This window comes from Marmota marmota, unplaced genomic scaffold, assembly GCF_001458135.2.
Source record: "Marmota marmota marmota unplaced genomic scaffold, marMar, whole genome shotgun sequence".
Lineage (NCBI taxonomy): Eukaryota > Metazoa > Chordata > Mammalia > Rodentia > Sciuridae > Marmota > Marmota marmota.
The window spans coordinates 2,370,974-2,384,812 of NW_026000174.1; the positions used below are offsets into that span (position 1 = coordinate 2,370,974).

Genomic DNA, 13,839 nt, shown 5'->3' on the forward strand with positions numbered 1-13,839 from the left:
GGTCACGCGGTCACCACGCTGGCGAGCCGCTGGGCCTGCTCCGGGTGCTGGCGGCGGCCCGGCTCCTCCCCTCTGGCTCGACGACAAATTGAGGAGACTCAGGTGTCTGTGCCTCACCCCCCCTACCAGGAGACCAACTGTTTATGTCGCCGCTGGTATTGATGAAGTTCTCTCCTCCGCCGCTTTCTGATGACATCAGATCTCTGCCATGTTGGTATCCTATGCGAATGGCAGCATTTCATTCCCCTTGCCGGGCAACCAAAGCAATGGGTGAGTCCTGACCAGCCCTCAGCAGGACCCGGACCAAGAAGCAGTTTCCGCGGGCTCCTAGCCCCGGGCCAGGGAAGTTCCGGGAGCCGGAACTCGGCCGCTCCGTGCTCGGTGTAAGCTCCTATAAGAGTAGGCTCCAAGAAGCAGTCCCCGCGGGCTCAGTTCCGGGAGCCGGAATTCGGCCGCTTAGTGCTTGGTGTATGCTCTGATAGGAGCAGGGTCCAAGAAGCAGCCTCCGCAGGCTCCGCAGTCCTGGGCCAGGGTGGTTCCGGGAGCCGGAACTCGGCCGCCCCGCGCTCGGTGTTCGCTCCGATAAGATCAGGTTCTAAGAAGCACCCAGGCACTGAACCCTAGCAATCTGTCTGCAAGCCGCAGGCGAATGGCAGCCTGAAATTACCTGTTCTATGGCTGAATGAGCTGCGGTCAGTCGAAAACAGGGATGGTGACGTCAGCTTTCCAACATGGTGGCTGCTGGCCTCCTCTGTGGTCTGACCGGTGTCATTGTTTCTTTTTTAAATTAAGAAAAAAAGTCTTAGAGTTCCTCAACAAGGTGAATAAAGGGGTTTCTCCAAAGATGTACAGTGAGAGAAAGAAACAAATCTGTCAATGTGCGGTGGATTTGAAGTTTGAAGAGATGCTAAGCAAAAATTTGTTGCTCTTGTAATATTCTGGCTTTGAAGATATCATTGAAAAAGAATGAAGAGTTCTTAAGATCATAGGCAGAAGACTTCATAACACTGTATTTGTTCAGATCTACATGCAACCATTGTAGAAATTTGTTCCAGTTACAAGCACAGTAAGAAACTATTACTCATACTTCAGTATAACACTTAATCCCACTAACATTCAACATATTCCCTTTGTTGAAAATAGACAAACTTTACAAAATAGCTACATATGAGACTCTTTTTGTTACAATATAACTTTAGGGTTTTTTCACACCTCATCTCATTTAAAACATTCTATTCAGTTTTTAAGATGTAAATATAAATGTTTATCACATAAACATAGAAAGCTGGTGTACTGAAAGATATGCCCTTCCAATCCAAACAGGCAGTACCTCTGCTGATACAATTCTCTTTAAAACTTAGGGACTTCTTATATATCAAACTATAATATACATCATTAGAAAGCAGCCACACCCATAAATCTCTGAGACATATATTTTCTATTTTTGGTTTAGAGCCAAGAATCTTATGAAAATGCCTTTGATATACTCAGAAAGCCTCTTGTGTGACTAAAGGTTCTAGGAAGAACAGTTTTAAATTTTTCAAGTCTTAACAAAGGGTCTTAGAGCTATATCCTGGATTTAAATTTGTCCTTAAAGTAATGCATTAATTTCAGAATCTTTTACAATGTAGAGGCTGGGAATAAAAATCAGTTATTTTTTAACCCAAAGATCCTAAATTCTTGATATTTTATCCAAATTATGCTTTAAAAGTGAATGGTTTCTTTTGTATCTCATTTCTCTCTATTTAATCATACATAGTATTAAAAAATCAGTTGGCATTTTCAATATTGTACCTGGAAATTTCCTTAACCAAATGTGCCAGTTTCTTAGATATGTTTTCTTTTCCACATTTCAGCAGGCAACAATGTTAGCAAACTTTTTTCTACTACATAGCAAAGATCCCTTTTTCTCTAGCCTCTGATAATAATTTCTTCACTTCAAGCCTTCAAGGGTTGCACAAAATCATCTCAAATAATCTTATAAAATATTCAAGTATACTTCATAGAATTTTCAGTGTCTTTATTTGATGTTCTTGATTATTATTTTAGAGGAAAAAATTTAAAATCAAAATAGGTAAGAGGAGATATATAAAAAGAGTGCCTCAGAAGCCAGCTACATCTGTCTAAAAAGTCAGACTTTTTCAATAACCTGTCTAAAGAAGAAAAGTGTGCTGAAGGAATTATAATCAAGAAAAAAAGAAGAAAGAAGGAGGAGGAGGAGGAGGAGGAGGAGGCGGCGGGGGAGGAAGAAGAACCACTGGGACAATTCAGGCAAGACTTGGGAGTGAGAACTATCACCCAAGGACCTCCATATTCTAGACTTACTGACTATCACCATTATGTAACAGAGTTTTGGGCTTTCTTGGAAGGATGTCCTTAAAACTTTTTTTTTTTTTTAAGTACTGGGGATTGAACCCAGGGGGAATTAACCACATTCTCAACTCTTCTTTGTATTTTTATTTAGAGACAGGGTCTCACTGAGTTGCTTAGGGTCTCACTAAATTACTGAGGCTGGCTTTAAACTTGCGATCTTCCTGCCTCAGCCTCCCTCATCTGGGATTACAGGCATGTGCCACCACGCCCAGCTAAACATTTGACGAATGTAATACTCTGAGATCAGGTGCATTAAACAGACTTTCCTTATGGTTTGACTTCCCAGGCTGGTCTGTTTGAAGTGGGAAAGGGGAACTAGATCATGGTACCAGATACCCAAGTTTATGAGAATTGTGGGGTTTTTTCCTCCTTGTCACTCACTGAATTGACATTGTGATTTAGGCATTCATTATATATTTGTTTTTTGTGTCACTTAGTCTGTGAGAGATAGTCTCCCTTGATGTACTGCCAAAACCAGCCCTGACAGATTGTAGGATATGAATAGAATATTAGCCAAGAAAGGTTAGGCTGTGCTGAGATACTAAATGCACCCTAAATCTCAGAGAGCTTAAGATAAGAAAGGATTGGTGTTTTTTATTTACATTAAGTCCAAAGAAGTTTGGTCAGCTCTTCTAGGCAACTTTCCTCTAAATAGTGATTCCAGTATAAGGCCTCCATCTTTATTGACCTTTAATGGATCACTCTTTTTTTTTTCCTTGCTTGATCTTTTTGTGTGCATGCATAATTTTTTAGTTGTTGTACACAGTAGCATACACAAAATGTAAGTGTACAGACTGATTTTTTTCATTTCCTTTCATTTCCTAAAACTACTATTCAAATAGAAACAGAGAATTTTCTTCAGCCCTGAAGTTTCTCTTTTGCACATCCCCAGATTATACAACCATTATTCTGTCTTCTAACCCATTGCTTCATTTTGCCTGATTTTATAATTTATATTAATGGAAGCATAAACTGAATTTTGTGTGTATCTAGCTTCCTTCACACAAAATTAATGTATGTTACTGTATGCCGCTATCAGTCATTTGTTTTTATTGCTGTGTAAAATTCTATTGTATGAATCCAGCACAATTTTTACATTTTAGGACATTTGAGTTGTTTCAGGTTTGGGGCTATTATGAATAAACCAGCAATGATCTTTAGTCTTTTGTAGGTGAAAAAATAGAAAATGTATCTATCTTGTTTGTCTTGTGCATACATCTAAGAATGAAGTTTTTAGTTCATGGCACAACCATATGTTTAACTTTAATAGATATTGATAATTGTTTTTACTTTTAAAGGCCAGTGTTGAAGTGGTATGTATATTACTTCTGCTTGATATCTCATTCCAGAACCTAGTCACTTAACCTCAATCTATCTTCAAAGAAAACCAGGAAATGTAGTCTTTCTCTGCACCCTTAAATGGAAGATGAAATGAGATTTAGCACTGTCTCAGCCACAAACATCAATTCCCACCATCAGCCTACCTGTAACACAACCAACTAATCTTCTCAACTGATTCTTTTTCACCCTTTTGGACTGTGTTATCTTCCTGTTCAAAGTGACTAAATATGCAACTTGATAGCCTGTTACGAATGAACTAATATAAGCTGATCATCATCACATAACTTTGTATTTTTAATAAACTTTCCTCTTATCATAAGTTCACTGAAGACAAGATATACATCTGATTCATCCTCATTACCTTCTGTACCACATACCACAGTTCTTGTACATAGAACACATTTAATATTTAAAAAATAAATAAACGAAAGCCTTTATAGAGAAAAAATATAAAACATTATACTCTTTAAAAAGCAGGACTCAAGAATATTTACAACTTAAATTTTCTTATTTATTTGCTATTTTTTTTGTTTGTTTTACTTTCTGAACTATCTCAGGTCTTCTCATGAAGAATCTATGCCCTATTTCTCATCATTTTATTTTCCCTCAGCACCTAGCACACAAGTGTGGAACTACTATATTTTGAGGGAACAAATTAATGCCTCCAGTATAGAATTTTTGATTTATCACTCCAGTCTGTAGTTTCTAGCAATGATCTTTTATTTTTGTTCAGGGGGTCCATATTATGGCAATATTATCCTAACCTCAAGTTTCTGTCCTCTCAAACTGTCCAGGAACAGAAACTATCCATAAACCCTAGAGTTCCACAATATCTGCAAGTTCTTATAGTTCTATGATATATAACTGATGTAATTTACTTGGGCCTGGACCCTTGAATTCATGGAAAATAGATAAATTCTGATTATCTTCTCATCCACTTTGGGTTTCAATTATCCTTAATGTTATTATTTCTAATAAATGATAATTATTTTTGTAGATAATACAAAATATGTTCTGCCTGTTGCCCTTTTAAATTGCATTGTTTGAATCCACTCACAATTGTAGCTATAATGTGCTACTTGTTGACCATATTGTAATTCTTAAACATTTCTGGGAGTTAGCTATGTCCTCTCTGTTCTTATTGCTACACCTCTGTGACCTTCTTTGATCAGATGCCTCATTTTTCTAACATTTCACATTTACTTTGGGAAACCATGAATGACATGTATGTAGAACAGGCATGTTTATATTCTTTGTGAGGGTTCTACTGCTTTCATTCAACATTTTTTAGAACTCTGGTAATTAAAAAAAGCTGCTTTGAAGGTAAAAGATACTTTGAAGGCAGAGAGCATCTCTTGCATTTTTTTTTATGTGTGTGTGTGGCAGATGGTTCTCATACTATATTGTCAATATAACATTTTAAAATAAATGCTATTGTTTGTCTCTACAATTTACACTATCCATTTGCAAAATGGATATATATTTTTGCTTAAAATATTTTAGAGAACTGATATAAATGCAAATCATTAACTTCTTCAAAACTACAGTTTCCTCCAAAATCAATGCAATGTTTTTAGTGCCTAGCCCAGTATCTACTATATAGGTATACTCAAGTATTTGCAAAAAAAATTTGAAAATGTACCTTTGTAATTAACCCTCTATAGTTATATTTTCATTTGAAGATTCAAATAATGAATGCTTTATATTTTTTCTAAAATTTTCAATATGTTTTCATAACATCTTAAATACATGTCTAAACATGCTCATAAGTCATATGACTGCATATTACAAATTCTAAGATGATGCAGATACTTTTATCAAGGATATTTTCAATTTCATGGTATAAATCAGTGTTGCATTATGGTTAGAATCAAGTACAAAGGTAGAAGTATTTCTCATTGAGATAATCTTGTAAAGATAAAATTATCTGAAGAATTTATTTGATAATCTGATTTTAACAGAATAAGACCTAACTGAACAAGACTTCCTTGCATATTAAATCTCTTAAGATTAGTATGTAATCTTTTGGAGAAACTATCTTCCACATGGTCTGGAGGACAAAGCCATCTGTCTTATGTACTCAAAATAATGGAAATTTTCTCTCTTTCTTAAAAAAAAAAAAAAAAAACTCGACCAAATTCTGTGTCTATTCTCATGTGTGGAGAGTTCCTTCTTTGAAATACTGCATATTATATTCTTTGAGTCTACCTGTAAGTTAGCAATATTATTAGAATTATGTTGGCAGGATCTATCAATATTTTGAAGGTACATATCCTATGATCCAGTAATCCTAATTCTAGGTCATTGTTCTACAGAAATGAAGACAAAAAAAAATTTACCAAGCATTGTTTTGTTTCCAAGCATTTTTATAAGAGAAAAAAATGTAAAAATCTAAATGTCCATAGTAAATGGACATATATAAATTATGATACATTCATGTTATGGAATATAGATATTAGAAATAGTAAGGTATGCCAGTATTGAAGGTGTTCATAATGTTATATTGAAAGGGGAAAAGAGCACAAGCTCTTTTATACAGAGCAAATTTTTGCTTAAATAATAAAAGGTATTGCATGTATACGTAATTGTGTACTTGTTTACATAATCATTGAAAAAGCTATGTGGGAATACACAATAAAGGGATGAAGCAGAGCCCCTTCACCTTTCACCTTTCACTTTATATACTACTATGCTACATAATTTTTTCCAGCTAGGATATATTATACTGGCATTCTAACATTTCCTTCTATACTATTTTTTTTTCTCACTAGAATTTATTTTTAGTTCCTAAGTGCTAATTGTTATGTATCTAAATATCCAAAAATATTAATTTACTCTCACTTCATTTAAACTAAAGATAAATTTGGTTATCTATAGAATTATAGATTCAAAGTAAATTTTCCCTCAGCATTTTAAAAGTATTTATTGTTTTCTTGCATAGAATTTGCTAATTAGATATCAAATGTTTCTCATTTTTCTTCTTTTGTAGGTTATCTGTCTTTCTACTTGTCTGGTTTTTAGGATTTTCTCTTTATCTCTAATATTCTAACGTCTTACTCTATGTTTCAAGGTATATTTCTTTCTTTTTTTATTTGCTAGTATTAAGTGAACTTTTAAAATTTGAAGCATAATATCTAATCTCAGTTTTGAAAAGTCGAAAATTGCATCTCATCTGTTCTTGGGTAATTTTCCAGAAATTCTGTTAGACCAGAGTTTTTTTAACCTATGAGACTATGAATAGAATTTAAGAGAATCTATGAACTTGGACAATCACAATTTTATTTTCACTAACATTACAGTTACATTTTAGTTTTCACTAACCCTCTAACTGATATATTTTCCACAATCCGGATGTAGACAACAAACCACAGTAGTATTGGCAGTGCCTGTGACATTTTCACCAATAGAAACTATAAATATTTTCATATTATATTATAATTATGGCAGATCTCAAAAATAATGTAAAGCGCAGTCAGCTCTTATTTGTCTGCTATTGCATCACAATATTTTAACATTTTGATAACTGTATTTCAATATAATTGATTTTATAATATTATGTATTTTATTTTATACATTTAAGTGTAGTATATACTGAGAAGGGATCTATAGTCGTCCCTCTATTGCCAATGAGATCTGTGACCCAAAAGCATTTTTTAGATGCCTGCATTAAATTAATGATAAAGTCTCTATAATCTCCTTTCTGCTTATCTTTTCATTCAAATTTATCTTCCTGTCTACCTCTTTTGCTAGAGAGACCAAGGCCCCACCTAAGGGCTACTCAAGACCAAGAGCAACAGCCACAGGTCATTGATCTGGTTTCTCATTTAATCAGTTTCTGATCCAAGGGGAGTTCCTTTCCTGAACATTTTTAATATCTTTTTGTCAGTGTTACAGTTTTGATGAAGTGATTGTATGGATGAAGTCTGCCAACTTAAAGCTGGGATGCAAGTATTAATTTCGAATTTAGAAAAATAAGAAAAAAATCAGTGCAATATTTTTCTCTTCTATTAGTCTTCTCTTCCTCCCCCCTCATTCTTTCCTTTTTTCTTGCAACAGTATACCCTTAAAAGACTATTTTATAAGCAAGGAAACTAAGGGTATATAGACTAAACATTTATTTAAAGCCATGTAGCTAGTTAATAACAGGGCTGGAACTAGAATGCAGGTCTTCTGGTTTCTCTACAAGGCCTGTCCTTTTTAAATTCTTTTAAGATGTATTTCTTTCCTTTGTAGAAGCTAATAGGACAAAGATTATAAGCACAGTCAGGAAAAATAATTGTGTTATTTTGTTATTGTATATGTGCTTCTTTTCGCCTGAAATACCATTCAATCTGTTGGTCAACAAGTATTTTAAAATACCTGATGCGTTCCAAGTGCTGAGCTGGATGTCAGGAATAGGGAACTGAGCAAGACCCATTTTCTATCTATGAAAGACTTGAAGTTGATCTGGTAGGAAGACAAACATCAGATAAATACTTAATTCCTCTCCCCTTCTTTTCATGACCTTCTATTCACCTTTGAAGGTCCACTTCGAATGCAGCTTCTCTTAGAAGCCTTGTGGGTAGCGTTAGCTGCTCTTCTGTGTGCTTCCACCATAGTTCTGCTATCATCTGAGAAGAGTCTTTTTTTTAAGAGAGAGAGAGAGAGAGAAGAGAGAGAATTTTTTAATATTTATTTTTCAGTTTTTCGGCGGACACAACATCTTTATTTTTAAGTGGTGCTGAAGATGGAACCCAGCGCCCCACGCATGCCAGGCAAGCCTGTTACCGCTTGAGCCACATCCCCAGCCCCCTGAGAAGTCTTTTTATTATAATATTTTAGTGAACAGTTTCCTGCCTTCTCCCTCATCTCCATCTATCCTGGCCAGGTGACAAAAGACATGTAGGAGAGGCAGGACTGAGACTAGAGAAACTAGAGCTTTCATCTTGCTAGCAACTGCAGGACTCAGCATAGTTCCTGGCACATAGAAGTCAATAAATACTTGAACGAATAGAACTGGAGGCAAGAAAAGAAAACAGAAATTTATCTTTGCCTCCTTTCTGTCTACTATATATCCAATTGTATTTTAAGAATTGAAATGTCATTCCCCATTGGTAATTTTTAAATTTATGATAGGCAAAAATCTATTTTTATTGTTTGAGCTAATGGCCAATTTAAATGGAAATAAACATGTGAGCATGTGCCAGCTGTGGTTAATTGTAAAATTCTAAAGTCTATTCAGAAATGTATTGAGAAAAATCCAACTTTTTTTTCAATTTATCAGAATTGACAGTCTCCACAACCTACACCCTCTAAAATATACACCTCCAAGTTCATTTAAATCTGCATGACCTATGACTACAGAAATTGAATCCCTAAAGAATCACAATTTCACAATTTGGCTAACAATTTTTTAACCTTTTAAAAGTCTTTTTGAATTATTGTTAACAAGCCAGGTATCTATAGTTCAACAAAAAGAAATCAAAATTAGTTCCATATTTATGTGGTAGGGAAAAGGTTATGCCCTCTAGGAAGAAGTCCACAATTTTCCTTCTGTCCTTATCTTAGAGGTTAGACTTACCCTTAAGAAAAACAGAGAGTGCTAGGGTAGATAGTCATACAGCGCTTCTAACTAGAACCCTGGCTGAAAATGGGCCTGAGATTTTTGAAGTTTGGGCTGAGGACTGTGGCTCAAAGTTGTAATTTTAGTAGTTTTTGCATGAGATGGAAATTTTATTCATCTTGAAGCAGATTTATAATTGGTTTAGGGAAATTATCTAAGTGGGCCAAGTTAGTTACGCATGTTTGACAGCTACATCTCCAAAGAGGTAAACTTCTCTGCATAATAACATTAAAAATTATATTTATTTTGGTCATAGATACATCCTACAGCTACTTTGCCTTTGGAGAAATGTTTCCAGTGTGGATGTAGACTACCCCAGCCTGTACAGTATTATTTATTTTAGAGGAAATGCTTGTGGCTCCTGTTGAAATACCTTCTTACAGGAGATTGGAGGTGAAGACTTTAGGACTATTAGGGAAACTACGGTTCTGATTTTGAGTTCATGCTGGATGAAGTGCTGGACGAGGCCTCCTTGTGCAAAAAAGATGGCCTACTATTATCTCACATGTAGTAATACTCAAATGCAGACTTTGGAGAACGTGCCCCATTGGAAATGTTGTTTTAATGTGGAAGTCCCTCAGAAGCCGCAGAGACAGGGCAGACCCCACGAATGAGGGAAGACTGGAGTTACCCCAGAGGAAGTGGGCAGGAAATGAGAATAGGAGAGGCAGGACTGAGACTAGAGAAACTAGAGGGAGAAATGTGGCTTCTCCTGGGCATACTGGAGAGTTGGACCTTTTAGTAGAGTGAACTAACTCACTGGAGGTCACCCCCAAAGGGAGAAGAAAGCAAACCCTGTCAGGAAACCTATTCTTGGGAACTAGGCAGAGAGGCATCCTCCAAGATCTTATGATAGCCTGTGACTTGGCCTGGGGACTGAAGCATTCAGAATTGGAAGTCATTTTTAAATTTGTCAGTTTTATAACTCCCTTTCTTATATCCTTACATGTTCTGTAAAATTTTGCTAAATATTATAGCCTGGACCTCATTATGCTGTGGGAAATTAAAGGAAGGGTCTGTATATACCCTTGAGAACATTTAGTAAAAAGAAGAAAAGCCCTTCCTTTTCCCCTGAGACCATGACAGCTTGATAAAAATCAACCCTGGGTTCGAAGGAGGTGAGGTAGTTGAGCTCTGATGAGCAATCTAGAACCACGGGGGTGGCTACAGCAGTATGGATTTGTGGAACATGTGAATGACCAGGAGGAGGAAAGACCTACTTTATACAGAGAAGCCTCATAAAAGACATGACTTCCTGTTCTCAGATGAGATGAAGTTTAAATGATAGTAATTTGGGCATTCAATATAAACCTGTCCTCATCTTTAATCATGGTCTGGTGGGGTGCAGGTAGATTGGCAGCATGTATCTAGAATACACTATAAAATGTAGTCTTTCTACTTTAATAACCTGTTTCTATGCCCTGAGGAATATAAAAGGAGGACTAAGTAGGTTCCCAACCCGATTTGTGGAAACCATATTGATCACACTTTATTTTTTAATTTTATTTTTATTGATTTTTTTTTCAACAAATGACAGCAGAATGTATTACAATTCCTATTACACATATAGAGCACAACTTTTCATTTCTCTGGTTGTATACAAAGTATATTCATGCCAATTCATGCCTTCATACATATACTTTGGATAATGATGTCCATCACATTCCACCATTATTGCTCATATTGATCACTTTATAATCCCATCACACCATATCCCAAGCAATATGGGAGAAACCAAAGCACTTCTGTTGAAGCTATGATGTAAGCTATGATGATATATTCAGTTTTTCTAATTAAATGAAAAATGTCTTGTCTCTTCATATTAGATTAGTGGAGAATCTGGTGACACTCTCTTGAGATCCCTTTCTCTTCTAAGTTTCTTAAGTATCCTGAGAACACTAAAGGGGGAACACTATTCAATTTGGAGGTCCATTTGACTTTTACTTCAAGCTCAGTTCTGGTAGCATCCACTGCTATTCCTTGATGCAGTGTAGTGTTGCTGTTGGAAGTTGCCCTCCCACTGCCAGCCTGGCCCTGTAGCTGCTGCAGAGTGCTCACTGCACTGGCTAATAGTTACTTTGATGGAGGGTGGCTTCATGAGAGACCATTCTCTTAATGCCATAATTAACTGAAAATGCCCTTCTGGATCTTAGCATCTGTAGCATTTAGCACTCAGCGCTTTCTGTCACATACAACCATTCTCCCTCAAGCTCTGCCTTCAGTTCTGGGATGCTGCACTCAGACCAGTCAGATGCTGGAACTTTACAAACCTCAAAACTAGAGGCCAGCCCACTCTGCATTTCATCCATAAAATACAAAAGTGCTATTTTCATTCCTCTCCCAGACAATAGGTCCTTTTATGCCCTCAGCTAAAATGACTACCAAAAGAAGTTCTGTCTTGACCCTTAGACACCAAAGGTCCTTCCTTGGCAACAGGATTAGAAAGTCTGCCATGGATCCCAAACTCCATATCCCAGGATTTCTGCCTGCTATCTCCTAAGAGACTATTAAGAGACTATAGCTTTTGTCTCTTAATAACACATTGTCAAGGTCTCTCCAAGCAGAAATAAAAGTGTAAATTAATCCCTTGCATGGTATTCTTTTACCAAAGGTTAAAATAGTCAATCCTTGCCTTTGTCATTTCTCCTGTGTAATGGGAAAGACAAATAAGGAAATTTAAATAAAAGTGATATGTAAGATGTACGGATACATAAAGGCAGAGACTGTGCCTAAATTTTCTTTGGGTTCTGGAGGAATAAGCCAAGATAGATTGAAAGGACTTGAAATAAGTCTTTAAGAAGTGTGGCTGGGGTTGTGGCTTAGCAGTACGGTGCTTACCTTGCATGTGTGAGGCACTGGGTTTGATCCTCAGCACTCTATAAAATAAATAAACAAATTGTCCATCTACGACTAAAATAATTTAAAAAAAAGTAGTAGGAGTTTATCTGATGAATAAAGGATTTAGATACATTCTGGGTGTGCATTAATTCCTTATCCATTTGAGAAGTATCTGCTGAGTTTTTGCAATGTGAGCCTATTCTAGCTGTTGTGGGCAGCTAGAGCAAGGCAAATAACTTTCCTGCTCTCTTGGAGGCAGAACAAAGAGCTGTGGAACAGCAATGTGTTGCCTGTGTCCCTCATGTAGCCAGGTCACATGGCCCCTTCCTGTGCTATCTCTCATGGCTAACTATAATGAACACAACAATCATCATCCTAGACATATTTCATGGAAGTAAAGTGGGGCAATATTTATTGAGCATTTAATTCTCACACCACCCTGTAAAGAGAGCATATAACTATCACTATTTTAATAATGAGGAAAATGTGGGCACTCATAAACAAGATACTTGCCCAGGCTCAAAGGTGAGCAGGGATGTGATATTAATCTCAGCATTTTGATTTTAGACTCTGGGTCCTCAACCACTTTGCACAGTCCCACCAACAATCAATCCCCTATTGCCTCTTAATCATACTAGTTTCCCTTTGTTTTTGTCATCCTTTTCACTGCTTTGACTAAAAGACCTGACAAGAACAATTTTAGAGAAGGAAAAGTTTATTTGGGGGCTCACAGTTTCAGAGGTCTTAGTCCATAGACAACTGGCTCCATTCCTAATGGCTGGAGGTAAGACAGAACATCATGGTGGAAGAGTGTGGTGGAGGGAAGCAGCTCACGTGATGACCATAAAGCAGAGACAGAGAAAGATTCCACTTGCCAGATACAAAATATATACCCCCAAAGGCACACCCCAGTGACCCACCTCCTCCAGCCACACCCTACTTACTTTCAGTTACCACTCAATTAATCTCCATTAAGGAATTACTTCACTGATTTTGTTAAGGCTCTCATAATCTAATCATTTCCCCCCTAAACCCTCTTGCATTGTCTCAAACATGAACTTTTGGGGAACACCTCACATCCAAACCATAACACCCTTTCTTCCCTCCACAGCAGCCTCTGTTTCCAGTGCCTCATCCCAATCTTTACTTACATGTCTCCTTCCATGTCCTGTATTCACTTGCCATCTCAGTGGAGGTCAGTCAGCCAGAGAGCCAGGCAAGTCCTTGTTTCTGATTCTCAGAAATGAAGGAACTACCTGTAATCCCAGTGACTCAGGAGACTGCAGCAGTAAGATTGCAAGTTCGAGGCTAGCCTCAGCAACTTAGTGAGACCCTAAGCAACTTAGCAAAACCTCTCTCAAAATAAAAAAAGGACTGGGGATATGGCTCAGTAGTAAAGTGCCCCTGGGTTCAATGCCCCCACCAAAAAAAAAAAAAAAAGAAAGAAAGAAAAGAGGACTCTTTTACTTCAAATGACAGTTTCCTATCAAAATACCATAACTAGTAAAGGGGTGAGACACACCCCACCCCACATCCTGCCACCAAAGAGAATGAAAGGCTGTTTGCAAATCTCGAAGCATGTACTTAACCAATACCTACTCTAACATTCCTGCCAGATGATGAGCTCTTAGGAGTCTGTATTTCAAAAATCATATTTGCATCCCAGGTAAAGACAAAATCCAGGT

At 36.9% G+C, this 13,839-nt stretch overlaps 1 protein-coding gene across 2 annotated transcripts in view; it reads right to left on the reverse strand.

The window, feature by feature from the left end:
* Tmem135 (transmembrane protein 135) overlaps window positions 1-13,468 on the reverse strand; it is a 261,641-nt gene extending 248,173 nt beyond the window's left edge. The window contains exons 1-2 of one of the 2 annotated variants that reach the window (XM_048787924.1): window positions 13,306-13,468; window positions 8,230-8,335 (exon numbers count right to left, since the gene is read on the reverse strand). In XM_048787924.1, the coding sequence (XP_048643881.1) occupies window positions 8,230-8,335; window positions 13,306-13,319 (120 nt within the window). In that variant the 5' untranslated portion in view covers window positions 13,320-13,468. Of the gene's footprint in view, window positions 1-8,073; window positions 8,178-8,229; window positions 8,336-13,305 lie in introns of those variants that run through there. The other variant, XM_048787939.1, reaches the window with a different exon arrangement.
* Window positions 13,469-13,839: the final 371 nt, after the last annotated feature.